Source organism: Ranitomeya variabilis, chromosome 1 (genome assembly GCF_051348905.1).
Source record: "Ranitomeya variabilis isolate aRanVar5 chromosome 1, aRanVar5.hap1, whole genome shotgun sequence".
Taxonomy (NCBI): domain Eukaryota; kingdom Metazoa; phylum Chordata; class Amphibia; order Anura; family Dendrobatidae; genus Ranitomeya; species Ranitomeya variabilis.
In genome coordinates, this window is record NC_135232.1 from 780,008,127 (window position 1) to 780,024,288 (window position 16,162).

Consider the following 16,162-nt stretch of genomic DNA (forward strand, 5'->3'; position numbering starts at 1 on the left):
AGCTGGCGGTGCTGAACCCCACTGACAGAGTGGCGGGTGTTTTGCTCTGTGCAGCCAGCACTTCCGGGAACCAACTGGCAGTGTTAGAGCCCAGGGACAGCAGGAGGAGAGGGAGCAGAGTGTAGGCCGAAGCCTAATTGAACCAATTTTAAAGGTAACCTTTAACCCCCCCTCAGGTGTTACAAACTAGAAGAGCCACACCTTGGGCAGCAGTAATGCTGCCCAAGGCAAAGGTTGCTCTTTTAATTTTGTTCCTTGCACACGCTGAATGAAAAACATACCACATTTAGGCCCTTATACAGTCAAAACTGTCTTGGAGGAGGGAGTTCCCTTCTTAATGAGACGCAGCACAGCTGGCAAAAATACCACCTTGGTGCTTGGCGCGGCCTCCTGAGCATCGCATTTTGCTGTACAGGAGTCTGCGCTGTTGCGTTATCCCTTGGCCATGCGCTGTCCGTCTTCTGACATCATTTGATGTCGGCTGGTGCGGTTCGCGATGCCCATGAATCCCAGCCCAGCAGTGTCTTTACATTGTTTCACATTGCAGGACTGGGATTCATGGCCTTGCGCAGTACATATGTTCACCTCTTACTCGGGTCCTTACACCTGCTTCAGACTGTGTGGCGCCAGCTGATCCCTTATGGCATGCCACGGCGATGAGGCCGCACAGTGTGAAGAAGGCGGAAGGAGATAAGTGCCAGGCGAAGATAGGCACTGGTCATGCCCATCAATCACACCCTCGCAGTCTAAAGAAATTGGACACCAAGGGGCGTTGTGTCGGGCAGGGCTGCCGCAGAGGCGCAGCCAGCCAAACAATCATGTGAGAAGACGGGCAGCGCTACCAACGGGCTTGCTGCGTGTCATTACAAAGGAAAGTCACACCTGAGGGACGTTTTAATGGTCTCAGTGGACACATTTTAGACGTGTTCAGTTCCACGTGTGCAAGGAGAATAAGTTTATGAGCCACCTTGTACAAATGCAGCATTACTGCTGTACAAGGTGGCTGTTATACATGCCAACGCCTGGGGGGGGGACAGGTTCCCTTCAATTTCAGTTCTTGCGTCTGCATGGCATTTGCAGGACACGATGCCGGCTCTTTTAATTATGCTCCTTTCAAAGGCTGAACTAGACACTTATGAAATGTGTCCCCTCACACCGTTTAACCGTCCCGGAGGTGGGACTTTCCTTTGTAATGTGACGCAGCCCAGCCATCATTCCTACCCCCTTGGCACCGTGCGCCGCCTCCTCAGCGTTGTTTGATTCTGTCCCTGAGCCTGCGCTGTTATGTTATCCCTTGGCCAGGCACACTTAGCGCTGCCCATCTTCTGACATCATTTTGCGTCAGGCTGGCTGCGCCTGTGCAGCCGCGCTGGCCGAGATCCCGCCTCGCAGTGTCGTCTAATGTAATCCCACCGCGGGCCTGGGATCCGTGGCCATGCGCAGTGCATATCCTCGCCTCTCACTCCCCTCCCTCCGGCTTCTTCAGGCTGTGCGGTGTCACGGCCGTGGCATGCTATTAGGGATCAGCTGACGGCGCACATTCTGAAGAAGGTGGAGGGAGATGAGTGAGAGGCGGAGGTGAAGATATGCACTGCGCATGCCCATGGATCCCAGGCCCGCAGTGTGATTAAATCAGAAGACACTGCGAGGCGGGATCTCGTCCAGCGCGGCTGCGCCAGCCTGACACCAAATGATGTCAGAAGACAGGCAGCGCTAAGTGTGCCTGGCCAAGGGATAACATAACAGCGCAGGCTCAGGGACAGAATCAAACAACGCTGAGGAGGCGGCGCACGGCGCCAAGGGGGTAGGAATGACCGCTGTGCTGCGTCACATTACAAAAGGAAAGTCCCACCTCCGGGACGGTTAAACGGTGTGAGGAGACACATTTAATAAGTGTGTAGTTCAGCCTTTGAAAGGAGCATAATTAAAAGAGCCACCTTTTCCTTCTGCAGCATTAGTGCTGCACAAGGTGGCTCTTTCAGTAACAAACGCCTGGGGGGGGGTCAGGTTCCCTTAAATTTTAGTTGTGCCAGCGTGGCGGTCGCATGACACGTTGCCGGATACACAGCAGGGGAGCAGCAGGCGTTACTGAACCCCACTAACACATTGGCGAGGTGTTTGGCTCTGTGCAAACAGCACTTCTGGGCAGCAAACAGCAGTGTTGGAGCCCAGGGACAGCAGGAGGAGCAGAGTGTAGGCCGAAGCCTGCACTAGAGGCATGTAAATGTCTGTTAGTTGTGCCAGCGTGGCGGTCGCATGACACGTTGCCGGATACACAGCAGGGGAGCAGCTGACGTTACTGAACCCCAATAACAGAGGAACGACTGTTGACTGTGCAAACAGCACTTCCAGGCACCAACTGGCGGTGTTAGAGCCCAGGGACAGCAGGAGGGGCAGATAGGAGGTATTGCAGCACACATAGCAGGGGAGCAGCTGACGTTACTGAACCCCAATAACAGAGGAGCGACTGTTGACTGTGCGAACAGCACTTCCAGGCACCAACTGGCGGTGTTAGAGCCCAGGGACAGCAGGAGGAGCAGATAGGAGGTATTGCGGCACACACAGCAGGGGAGCAGCTGACGTTACTGAACCCCAATAATAGAGGAGCGACTGTTGACTGTGCGGACAGCACTTCCAGGCACCAACTAGCGGTGTTGGAGCCCAGGGACAGCAGGAGGTGCAGAGGAACACTGTTTAGGCCGAAGCCTGATTGGAGCAAGTCGAAAGGTAACCTTTAACCCCACCCCAAAAGGCGTTTGTAGCTGAAAGAGCCAGCTTTTGCATCACAAAGGATGCCAAAGGAAAAGGTGGCTCTTTTCATTATGCTCCTTGCAAACACAGAACTAAACACTTAAAGTGTGTCCACTGATACCGTAAAACCATCCCGGAGGTGGGACTTTCCTTTGTAATGTGACGCAGCCCAGCCGTCATTCCTACCCCCTTGGTGCCATGCGCCGCCTCCTCAGGGTTGCTTGATTCCGTCCCGGAGCCTGTGCTGTTATGTTATCCCTTGGCCAGGCGCACTTTGCGGTGCCCGTCTTCTGACATCATTTTGTGTCAGGCTGGCTGCGCCTGTGCGGCCGCACTGGCCGAGATCCCGCCTCGCAGTGTCGTCTAATGTAATCCCACCGCGGGCCTGGGATCCGTGGCCATGCGCAGTGCATATCCTCGCCTCTCACTCCCCTCCCTCCGGCTTCTTCAGACTGTGCGGTGTCACGGCCGTGGCATGCTATTAGGGATCAGCTGACGGCGCACAGTCTGAAGAAGGTGGAGGGAGATGAGTGAGAGGCGGAGGTTAAGATATGCACTGCGCATGCCCATGGATCCCAGGCCCGCAGTGTGATTAAATCAGAAGACACTGCGAGGCGGGAACTCGTCCGGCGCGGCTGCACAGGCGCAGCCAGCCTGACACCAAATGATGTCAGAAGACGGGCAGCGCAAAGTGTGCCTGGCCAAGGGATAACATAACAGCGCTGGCTCCGGGACAGAATTAAACAACGTGGAGGAGGCGGCGCACAGCGCCAAGGGGGTAGGAATGACGGGTGTGCTGCGTCACATTACAAAGGAAAGTCCCACCTCTGGGATGGTTTTACGGTATCAGTGGACACACTTTAAAAGTGTTAAGTTCTGCGTGTGCAAGGAGCTAAACAAAAATAGTTACCTTTTCCTTGTGCAGCATAACTGCTGCACAAGGTGACTATTTCAGTAACAAACGCCTGGGGGGGGGACAGGTTCCCTTACATTTCAGTTGTTGTGTCAGCATGGCGGTCGCAGGACACATTGCCGGCTACACAGCTGGGGATCAGCTGACGTTACTGACACCCAATAACACTGGGTCGTATGTTTTGACTGTGCAGACGGCACTTCTGAGCCTCAACTGGCGGTGTTGGAGCCCAGGAATTTAAGTTCAGGTGGTAGAAAGATGAACACAACAGGAGACCTGGATGCTGTAGACAGTCACCCAATTATTTAATCAGGAACAGGAGTGGCAAATTCCTGCGAGATCCAGGCCTGGTTCATTTTCAGGAAAGTAAGCCGGTCAACGTTATCGGAGGATAGTCGCATGCGACGGTCAGTTAGTACACCACCTGCAGCACTAAAGACGCGTTCCGATAATACACTAGCCGCAGGGCAAGCCAGCACCTCCAATGCATACTGGCTTAGCTCTGGCCATGTATCCAGCTTAGAGACCCAAAGCTTGAAAGGGGAAGAGCCGTCTGGGAGTACAGCAAGAGGGCAAGACATGTAGTCTGTCACCATCTGACGGAACCGTTGCCTCCTGCTGACTGGAGCAGTCTGTGATGGTGTAGACTTTTGTGGTGGGCACAGAAAACTGTGCCACAGTTGGGCCATACTGGTCTTGCTTTGGGCAGAGGCACTGCTTCTGCTCCCTCTTTGTGCAGAGCCTCCTCCACTGCCTGGACGCACTGAGCTGCTTTGTAAAGCACTAGCAGCACTTCTCTCAGTTGGACTGGAGAAGATGATGGAATTCACCAGTGTGTCTTGGTACTCCCGCATTTTACGCTCCCGGTTCAACGGTGTGATGAGGCTTTGTCCCGATAGCGAGGATCGAGGAGGGTGAACACCCAATAATCAGACATGTTGAGAATCTGGGCGATGCGGCGGTCGTTTCTCAGGCACTGCAGCATGTAATCAACCATGTGCTGCAGACTGCCAACTGGCCAAGAAACGCTGTCCCCTGCTTGAGGCGTGATCTGTGCCCGCTCGTCATCACCCCACCCTCGTTGTACACACTGACTACTGGACAATTGTGTAACTCCCTCCTCTGGACGGATGTCTTCCTCCTCCATTGACTCCTCCTCATCCTCCTCACAAAGTGTCCCCTGCCTACGCGTTTGTGAGGAACCACGTGGCGCTGACTGTCCAGAAGATGATGGATATGGTGAATCCTCATCCTCCACCTCTTCCACAACATCATCCCTTAGCGCTTGCAATGATTTTTCAAGCAGGCAGATAAGGGGGACAGTCATGCTGACTAGTGCATCATCTGCACTCGCCATCCACGTGGAATAATCGAAGGGACGCAAAACCTGGCAGACGTCCTTCATAGTGGCCCACTCTGTGGTTGTGAAGTCTGAATGGCGCGGAGTGCGACTTCTTTACGCCTGATGCAGCTGGTACTCCATTACTGCTTGCTGCTGCTCACACAACCGCTCCAACATATGTAACGTGGAATTGCACCTGGTATGTAGGTCACATATGATGCGATGTTCCGGAAGGCGGAATCGGCGCTGCAGAGCCACAACGTGCGATTTTGCCATGCTGGAACGCCGCAAGTGAGCACACTCTAGGCGGACCTTGTGCAGCAGTGCATCAAGATCCGGATAGTCCCTCAAAAAACTCTGCACGACCAAGTTGAGCACATGTGCCAGACATGGGATGTGAGTGAGGTTGCCGAGGCCCAGAGCTGCCACCAGATTTCGGCCATTATCACACACTACCATGCCTGGCTGGAGATTCGCTGGCACAAACCACACATCGCTCTCCTGCTTGATGGCATTCCAGAGCTCCTGCGCTGTGTGGCTTCGATTCCCCAAAGAAATTAATTTCAAGACGGCCTGTTGACGTTTGGCCACGGCTGTGCTCATGTCGGTCGTAACATGTAAACGTTCACGGGTCCATGTGGAGGTGGACTGTGACAGCTCCTGCAGCGACGATTCTGAGGAACTTGTGTAAGAGGAGGAGTCAATGCGTACAGACTGGATTCCTGCAATCCTTGGAGTGGGCAGGACACGTCCTGCGCCACTCGCACGATCTGTACCCGTCTCAACAACATTAACCCAATGGGCAGTGAGGGAAAGGTATTGCCCCTGTCCATGTTGACTGGTCCACGCATTGGTGGTGAGGTGGACCTTGCTACTGACGGCGTTCAGTAGCGCGTGTTTTATGTGTCCCTCCACATGCTTGTGCAGGGCAGGGACGGCTTGCCTGCTGAAATAAAAGCGGCTGGGCACATTGTACTGTGGGTGTTATGACCCCAATGGCGAGGGTCTCAGAGATATCAGCAAGTCTGCGAAGTACAAAAATCCAGCTCATAGGGCAGTGGTAACTGGGTTGACCATATATCTACTCCTAACGCCAACCCTAGAAGTAGCCGGGGAACATGCCTACGTTGGTCGCTAGATGTCTCGCGCCAGCCGGAGAGCTAACTACCCCTAGAAGAGGAAAACAAAGACCTCTCTTGCCTCCAGAGAAAAGACCCCAAAAGTGGATACAAGCCCCCCACAAATAATAACGGTGAGGTAAGAGGAAATGACAAACACAGAGATGAACTAGGTTTAGCAAAGAGAGGCCCACTTACCAATAGCAGAATATAGCAAGATAACTTATATGGTCAACAAAAACCCTATCAAAAATCCACGCTGGAGATTCAAGAACCCCCGAACCGTCTAACGGCCCGGGGGGAGAACACCAGCCGCCCTAGAGCTTCCAGCAAGGTCAGGATACAGATTATATACAAGCTGGACAAAAATTGCAAACAAAAACAAATTGCAAAAAGCAAAAAAGCAGACTTAGCTTAATGAAGCAGGAACCAGGATCAGTAGACAAGAGCACTACAGATTAGCTCTGATATCAACGTTGCCAGGCATTGAACTGAAGGTCCAGGGAGCTTATATAGCAACACCCCTGACCTAACGACCCAGGTGAGCATAAAAGGAATGACTGACATATCCAGAGTCAAATCACTAGTAGCCACTAGAGGGAGCCAAAAAGTAAATTCACAACATGTGGGACTGCCAATGACATCAAGTCACGGAAGCTGTCAGTCTCCACCAGCCTGAATGACAGCATTTCCAGTGACAGAAGTTTGGCAATGCCTGCAGTCAGAGCCTGTGCTCGTGGGTGGTTTGCCGAGAAAGGCCGCCTTTTCTCCCATGCCTGTACTACCGATGGCTGTAGACTGGCCTGGGAGTGTGAGGATGACTCGGAACGTGGTGCTGCGGGTGGAATCACAGTGGGTCTCTGGACAACAGTGCCAGAGGTTCTTCCATGGCGATCCTGGGAGGAAGCCGAACCAGCTGTGTGTGAGCTGGAGGAAGAGGCAACACGAGCTGAAGAGGTGGTAGCTGCCGCTGTTGGTTGGCCTAGCTCTTCAGTGTGTTTCTGTAACTCCGCCGCGTGCCTGGTCCGCACATGTTTCCACATGTTGGAGGTATTGAGGTTGCTGACATTTCTCCCTCTTTTGACTTTGTGATGACACACCTTGCATTTGACATAGCAAATGTCATCTGCAACTGTGTCAAAAAAGGACCAGGCACTGCAAGTCTTGGGAGCACCCTTTTTGGCTTTTGGAAGAGACATGCTCCTAACGGGTGCCAAAGTGGAGGCTACAGGATCCGCAGTCTTCCCCCTCCCTCTCCCTCTTTGGCCCATTCGGGGAATCTCTTCCTCAGAGCTGCTACCACCAACTTCCTGTCCCTCACGCCACGATGGGTCAAGGACCTCATCATCTACACTACCCTCTGCCACCAACTGCTCCTCCTGGGTAGTCTCAGCAGCAGAGCACGCACCAGAAAGTGGCACCTGAGTGTCATCAGCGGATGCGTTCTGTGGTGTGGTGACCGGAGGCACTGGCCCACCCGCCTCTTCAGACTCAGAGAGAAAAAGCTGTTGGGCATCACTGCACACTGCCTCTTCTTCCATTTCTCCAATGCTGCTTGGCTGGCCCCCTGTTTCCAAGCCAAGAGATTCAGAGAACAGAAGTAGAGACGGCTCCTGTCCTGGGCTCTCTGTCTGCCTGGGCAATTTGGCAGGTGGCGAAGAGACAGATGGGTGCTCTGCAGTGCTCTGTGTCTGAGAGGATGTGGCACTAATTGAAGTCGATGCGTTAGCTGCCATCCATCCGACAACTGCTTCAATTTGGTCTTCACGCAGCAGCGGTGTACGGCGCTCTCCGACAAAGCTGCGCATGAAGGACTGTTCCCTGCTGAAACTGGGTGATGATGAGTCACCGGTGCCCGCAGCAGGCACAGCATCCCCACGTCCTCTCCCTGCTCCGCGCCCACGCCCACGTGCCTTACTCCCTGCCTTCTTCATCTTGGTTGACTGATAAAGATAAGCAGAGCAGAAAAGTACTAACGGCTTAGTGTGCTTATTCCTGAACAGCTCCTAACAGGTATAAGAAACACTAATTTTCTAAAGTGTGGACTAGACTTTAATATGAGCTAATGTGGCCTACACAACTGTAAAGTGGTGTGTTTGGTGAACTTTATTCTTTATTTATTTTTTGGGGGATGAACTGACAACAGGGAGAGCTGCACTCACACGGAGACCGTGTAGACAGCCGTAAACGGCGCTGCAAGGCCCAAAAAAACTACTATAGGTTATCCTATGTAGTGTTTTTCCACAATTTAGCTGGATACGGGTGGAAAGTCACTAATAGGAATTATTTGAAAAAAATGTGCAGCAGCCTGCACTACTTGCAAAAAAGGACAATGGAATGGATAGAACTGTATGAGTCAGTGAGCCACCCTGAGCTGGATACAACCGGCTGTGGCTGCACACAGACTACAGGGTGAGCTGCACTCACACGGAGACCGTGCAGACAGCCGTAAACGGCGCTGCAAGGCCCCAAAAACCTCCTCTACGTTATCCTATGTAGTGTTTTTCCACAATTTAGCTGGATACGGGTGGAAAGTCACTAATAGGAATTATTTGAAAAAAATGTGCAGCAGCCTGCACTACTTGCAAAAAAGGACAATGGAATGGATAGAACAGTATGAGGCAGTGAACCACCCTGACCTGAATACAACCAGCTATGCACACAGACTACAGAGTGGGCTGCACTCACACACACACACACACACACAGAGACCTTGCAGATCGCTGTGAAAACAGCGCTGCAAGGCAAAAGCAAGGTGAACACACAGCGGTTGCTAAATTAGCCTGGGAAAAGCACAAAGAAGCAAATCGCTATCTCAACTGGCCCTCAGTCAGAACACAGCGTCCTGTCACTAACTGAATTCACAGCAGAGTGAGCCCAAAATGGCGCCAGCGACTTTTAAACTGCAGCATGACATCATTTCAGCAGCCAATCACAGCCTTGCCACTAGTTTAATGCCCACCATGCTGAACAGGATGTGCCCACACTTGGAATCATTCCTCATTGGCTGAATTCGTGCAGTTTGAATCCTGGGAACTTCCGATTCCGGTATCCGATATGCGGCAAGTATCGGATCTCGGTATCGGAATTTCGATACCGCAAGTATCGGCCGATACCCAATACTTGCGGTATCGGAATGCTCAACACTACTCATCAGGGATTTCACTGATACTACGCCAGGCCAGGCCAGGCCAACCCTTGTTTCAGAACCAACTTAGCTCAGCCACCCTAGATGGAGTTTTTATTTGGCATCATGGGGCTCAATGGTTAGCTATGTAGCTTTACAGCGCTGGAATCCTGAGATCAAACAGGACAACATCTGAGAGGAGTTTGTATGGGTTTCCCACAGGTGCTCCAGTTTCTAACACCCTTCAAAGACATACTGATAGCGAATTTAGATTGTGACAGCAATGATGTCTGTAAAGCGATGTGGAATATGATGGCGCTATATAAATATATGAGAGTAAAATAAATACATATTCACAAGAAATCAAAAAGTTACGTTTTTCCAAGGTTTAATAAATTTGCTCATAAAGCAAATAATATCATGCAAAATAGTTACTAATTAACAATATACCATCCATTTATTTTTGGGGATATTGAACAGCATCTCATTTAGTAGCATTTTTTTTATATTTTCAAGAAACTTTCAGAAATCTTTCTTTAACTCCTTCATCTGCCATAGAAGTTCGGCACAAGTCGGAAGCGGGTGTATGGAGCGTGCTCATGTAGCATGCCACCCTGTGATGTCTGTGTATTACAGCCGAGACCTGCCACTAACAATTGTTAACCAGTTTAATGATTCTGTTGATTTCTGACACCTGCAATTAACGTGTTCCGACTTGCATGTGCATCATTCTCTCCTCCCATTAGCGGGCCCATGATGTGATTGAGGGTCGCCAATGGGCTGTCATGACAGCTGGGGTTAGCTGATGATATGGCTGGGCTTCAAAGGAGACTGTGATTTCTGCTATATGCAGCAATGTTGGGGGATCACTGTATATAGCAGAAGCAATCTGATGATCACATCTTCAAGTCCCTTAAGGAGGCTAACAAGAACAGTGAAAAGTTTAAAAAAAAAGTTTTACAAAATATAAAAAAATTAAAAACATTTAAAAGTTCAAATCACACCCACTTTTCCACAATTAAAAATAAAGATATTAAAAAAAATACACATATCCGGTATTGCCGCATTCAGGAAAGTCAGATCTATCAAAATATAAAAGAATTAACCCGATTGATAAACACTGTAAACAAGAACACCAAGATTATGCTTCTTTGGTTGCTGCAATTCCGCAAAAAACAAGCGATAAAAAAGTCACATCTATCCAAAAATGGTATTAATCAAAGCGTTGTCTTGCCCCGCAAAAAGTAAGCTATAACACAGCTCCATTGGCTGAAAAATTAAAGTTTTATGGGTCTCAGAAAATGGTGACACAACCCCAAAATATTTTTTGCAACCTTTTGAGTTGCAAAAAAAAAAACAATTCCCATAAAACAATGTCAGAAGGAGATATATTGACTTTTTTCTTGGTAGGAAAACTCTTTAAGTTTACATGAAATTAGATTCTCATAAAATATACATACAATGTCTGTGCTTTATGTATATTCATATGTGCATATGTATAATGATTGTTTAAAACTTTTCTCTTCACTTAGGTCACATTTCTTACAATGTTCCCTCCAATCATATTGATTCGAATATTGAAAGAGCTGCCCCTCGAGGTAAGTCAGTTAATTTTATGTATTTCATTTTACAATCCATAGATCGAACATATTTAACTCAGACATGATTTTGGAGTTGAGTAAGGCAATGTTTTTTGGCCAACAGTTTCTAGAATAGTGGAAGTAGGGGTCATGAGGCATATACCATGTGTACTTCCAAAATTACATAGGACAGTAGGTTTGTTACAGCTGCCTAGAGGTAAGTTGGTGGGCTGAAGTAGTGACTGAAGGGACAATAGCCTTCACCTGATCAGTGTGTGTGCAGAGTGTATCTAACCAGAGGTGACCAGAACATTGAGCATGGTGGCTAACTGTTGTGCAACCTATTACAATGCCTGTATTCCTATGTTAAAAAGATAGGCGACTTTTTTGGCACAGTGGGCAATTCCAAGAGTATTACTACTCCTCATTTAGAGTGCAAGTATTCAGTATCCTGTTCTTGAAATGATTGTTATATTACAACAGGAGTTAAAGGCAAGTGGTGTTTTAACTAAATGATACTCATTTATATAAGACTCAGACTAGAATACTGTCTGCCACTGATTGACCCAGGTTCAACTTGTTTAGTGTTTCGCAGACTATTATGTGACATGCAAATTGCCCACTTGCAGCTGAGGGAGGTTTCAATTATTGAAACACAGCTATTTAATGGCTTTGAGGAGCTATGGAGGCACATACCAAATTACTCACCATTTACTGAACAATTCCAACTATGAGAGAGTAGACTGCAAGAGAACCATACTGTAGCTCTCCAGCAGAACTGTACACTGTAGCAGTCAATTTAGTGCATCCATATTTGATTGGAACTTGGAGATCCCTGACCTTGATTTAAGTACCACAAAGTTGTGTCAATGAAAAGTTGTGTCATTTGTTTAAAAAAAAAAACGAAAAAAAAACTAAACATTGTTCAACTGCAATACCGTTGTCGTTCTGGGAAACAGGGCTATGAAGTCAATAAGTCAAACTTTAACCTCTGAAGAGATATACTGAAAATGTAAAGTTATCTTCTACCACTAGAACCCTAAATATTCCTGAGAACTTGGCTTTGGCTTCTTAGAACTTGGTTTTGCAGAGCCTGTCTTGATCAGAGTAGAGATATACATCCAAGTACAGGCCTTAACATATTCCAGCTGTTTCATAAGAACGTGAATGGAGCAGATATCGAACATACACACATCTGCTCCATTCAAGACTTACAGGTGCTTCTTACAAATTTAGAATATCATCAACTTTCCATTAATATGCTTAGAGACAGCACTCTGTGAACAGCCAGCATCTTTAGCAATGACCTTTTGTGGCTTACCCTCCTTGTGGTGTGTGTCAAAGACTGCCTTCTGGACATCTGTCAAGTCAGCAGTCTTCCCCATGATTGTGGAGCCTACTGGAACAGACTAAGGGACTTTTTAAACGCTTAGGAAGCCTTTGTAGGTGTTGATTGTAAATTATTCTAATTTACTGAGATAATGACTTTTGGGTTTTCATTGGCTGTAAGCCATAATCATCAACATTAATAGAAATAAATAATTGAAATAGATCACTCTGGTTTTAATGACTATATATAATATATGAGTTTCACTTTTTGTATTGAAGAACTGAAATAAATTAACTTGTTGATGATATTCTAATTTTGTGAGAAGCACCTGTAGCTCTGCAGAGCCTAGGCTTCTTAGCAGTCAAGGCCCCCAGCTATCAGTAAATTATCCACTGTCTTATATTATATAGTGGACAATTTCAGTTATGGGAATACTCCTTTACAATCTACTCATCTTTTGTTCCATGACTCTAGCTCTGACTCCTTCAAATAAAAGCTTATGTATAATAATTAATAGTAACAATTGTTTTTTACAGTTTATTAATAAATTGGGGCGTTAGGTTGGTAGAAAATTGCATATATTTATATAAATTATAATTTGTAAACTTTGCACATCTAAATTCCTTTGAAAGTACCTATATAACAAGCTATGAAAATAAGTTAATTGAGCAATAGTAGGTTCCCGGAGTTGGAGGTACTATATTTCTACTAGATTAGAGATGACAAATCAATCCTCTGCGAATCACCTTCAAGTCGAATTTTAATAAAATTTGCAGGTTCTGGAAAATTCTAAATATTCATATTGGATTCACTCAAATCAACCAAAACCTTGTTACTGTTACATCACATGGTCTAACGCAGCCATTCAGGGGGGATTATTACAGCTACTATAAAAGATCAGGCAGAGAAAGCAGCATCCATTTTAGGGTTCTACAGCCTAGGTAGAGTATGTCAGAGTGCACAGTTCATTATTAGAGATAGTGAAAGAGAAGCCTGGTGTACTACTGCACAGCTGAAGAACATAGAAAAATGTGAGTGGTAGTCTCTGAATAATAGATAAGAAATGATAAGAGGAGAAAGAGATAGGAGAAGTGCAGGAGCTGCAGAGTCTGTATGTATGAAAATTAATGGGTCAGTGTACTGCAGTACAGCAACTTTTCCAGCTGCCTGTGAATTTAATGACACTTTTTTTTTTTATTCTTGATGTAAGTTCCAGGATGGCAATTTAATTTTTTATAATTTTCGTCACCCCTATTTCTCCTACTGAAGATAAATTCAAGCTACTAACAACATCTTTTTGCATTTACTTTGTCACACTGGAATTTGACAAAACAATACAGTAAAAATGAAAAAGGAAAAAAAACACTTCCGCACTGCTGTTATAAGTTAGACCCTTGAGTCTCCCTATGTTATTGCCAATTGCCGCTTTAGCCTGAAATATGGAACAAATTTACCGGGGTGCTGCTGTATAATAGTCCATAAATGATATCCAAAAAAGAAAAAAGATGAAGCGCACTCACCGGTAGTAAATCCAAGTCTTTATTCCAAGTCTTTATTCGGACATAACTTAATGTGCTGCAGGGAGGGTGGTGAACACTCGGACGACAGCTGTTTCGTGCTTAATGCACTTCAACAGGTCCTATGACGGGAGGAAGTAAGGTGGGTCTTTTTACCTGTGAGATCTTCATGACCCCTCCTTCTTTCTCACACGTCACTATGGCTAAATAGCCAGAACGGAAAACATGTGAAATAACAAGTGCAAAAAAATACATATAAAAAGATTAAAATCCATAGCACAATATAACCAGATATTTACAGAAGTTGAACATCTAAACTGATTACAAAAAAACAGACATATCAATTTTTTCGTTGAAACCAAGTGGGCCTGACGCATCCGCGCGCAGGATCCACTTGGCTTCCTGTCTTCCTGTCTTTCTCGACATGTATCAGACTGCACTCAGATGACATCAGAGTGCAGTCCAATGTTTTTCATGCATTCATTGACTTGAATGGGTGCGCGCTCTGCAAGGTACGCTGCCTATCGCAGCATGCTTCAATTTTCTTCTCATGCCGAATCGGCATAAGAAACAATTTGCAGATCTGTCCTGCCTCATTGAATAACACTGGTCAGAGGGCAATGCAAGATTTTTTCGTATTTATTTTACACCCGTGTGAGAAACTTATTACAAAAAAACAGACATATCAATTTTTTCGTTGAAACCAAGTGGGCCTGACGCATCCGCGCGCAGGATCCACTTGGCTTCCTGTCTAAGCAAGATACGATGAAGGTCTCCTCCCTGCTGAGGTAAGGAAACTTTTTCCAAACCTGCAAAACATAATACTTGTGAATTCCCTGCATGTTCTTCTTTTATATGTTTAATAAGGCAGGGTACCCCCTTACCCGTGCGTATTGAGTTAGAATGTTCTCTAATACGCACGAATAATGGGCGAATTGTTTTCCCCACATAAAAAAATCCACATGGACAGAACATAACATAAACGACATGCGTAGTTCTGCATGAAATGAAAGAACGCACAGTGTGAACTATCGGACCTACTTTAACCCCTTAACGACCGCCGATACGCCTTTTAACGGCGGCCGCTAAGGGTACTTAAACCACAGCGCCGTTAATTATCGGCGCTGTGGAAAAAGTGAATAGCGCCCCCCCCCAGAGTCGGATTTTCTCTGGGGTCTCGGTTGCCGAGGGTAGCCGAGACCCCAGAGAACATGATTCGGGGGATTTTTACCGACCCCCGAGTTGCGATCGCCGGTAATTAACCGTTTACCGGCGGTCGCAACAAAAAAAACCAAAACGCGATGTGCCGTTTAATTTCTCTGTCCTCCGATGTGATCGCACATCGGAGGACAGAAAAATAGGGTCCCCGATGGTCCCCAATAGCCCCCCGATACTTACCTACCTCCCCCGGTGCTCCTCGTGGGTCCCCATGGGCGCCGCCATCTTTTTTCCGGGAAAAAATGGCGGGCGCACGCGCAGTACGGCAGCCGCCCGGCACCCGGAAGATCTTTGGGGTCTCGGCTGCCGGGGGTAGCCGAGACCCCAAAGAACATGATCGGGGTCGGTTTGCACCGACCCCTGTTTTGCGATCGCCGGTAATTAACAGTTTACCGGCGACCGCAAAAAAAAAAAAAAAAAAAAAGCGATCTGTATTTCTCTGTCCTCTGATGTGATCACACATCAGAGGACAGAGAAATAGGGGGATTCGGGGACCCTAACATACTCACCCGGTGTCCCTGGGTCCTCTTCTGTCTTCTCCTGCCTGCCGGCTTTTTCCTTATGGCGGGCGCATGCGCAGTGCGCCCGCCATCTGCTGCCATCTGCCGGCCGGCAGGAGAAGACGAGTTGGGGCTAAAATTAGGGTTAGGGTTAGGGTTAGAGTTAGGGTTAGGGTTAGAGTTAGGGTTAGAGTTAGGGTTAGAGTTAGGGTTAGAGTTAGGGTTAGAGTTAGGGTTAGGGTTAGGGTTAGAGTTAGGGTTAGGGTTAGGGCTAGAGTTAGGGTTAGGGCTAGGGTTAGGGTTGGGGCTAAATTTAGGGTTAGGGCTAGGGTTAGGGTTAGGCTACTTTCACACTAGCGTTTTTTGGCTTCCGTCGCAATGCGTCGGAGAAAAAATGCATCCTGCAAAAGTGCTTGCAGGATGCGTTTTTTCTCCATTGGCTTGCATTAGCGACGCATTGCGACGGATTGCCACATGTCGCATCCGTCGTGCGACGGATGCGTCGTGCTTTGGCGGACCGTCGGCACAAAAAAAGCTACATGTAACTTTTTTGTGCGACGTGTCCGCCATTTCCGACCGCGCATGCGCGGCCGGAACTCCGCCCCCGCCTCCCCTCACAATGGGGCAGCGGATGCGTTGAAAAAACAGCATCCGCTGCACCCGTTGTGCGGCGCTTACAACGCTAGCGTCGGTACGTCGGCCCGGCACACTGCGATGGGCCGAGTATGATGCTAGTGTGAAAGTAGCCTTAGGCTTCTATCACACT

General features: G+C 47.8%; 1 protein-coding gene across 21 annotated transcripts in view; it reads left to right on the plus strand.

The window, feature by feature from the left end:
• The window catches only part of ADGRL3 (adhesion G protein-coupled receptor L3), a 1,249,649-nt gene that overhangs the window by 584,191 nt on the left and 649,296 nt on the right, over positions 1-16,162 (plus strand). For all 21 annotated transcript variants that reach the window (XR_013217764.1, XM_077272336.1, XM_077272380.1 and 18 more), the window contains one exon: positions 10,784-10,849. Coding sequence is in view for 20 of the 21 variants with exons in the window: in XM_077272336.1 (XP_077128451.1) it covers positions 10,784-10,849 (66 nt within the window). In the remaining variant the exon portion in view is untranslated. The remainder of the gene's footprint in view (positions 1-10,783; positions 10,850-16,162) is intronic.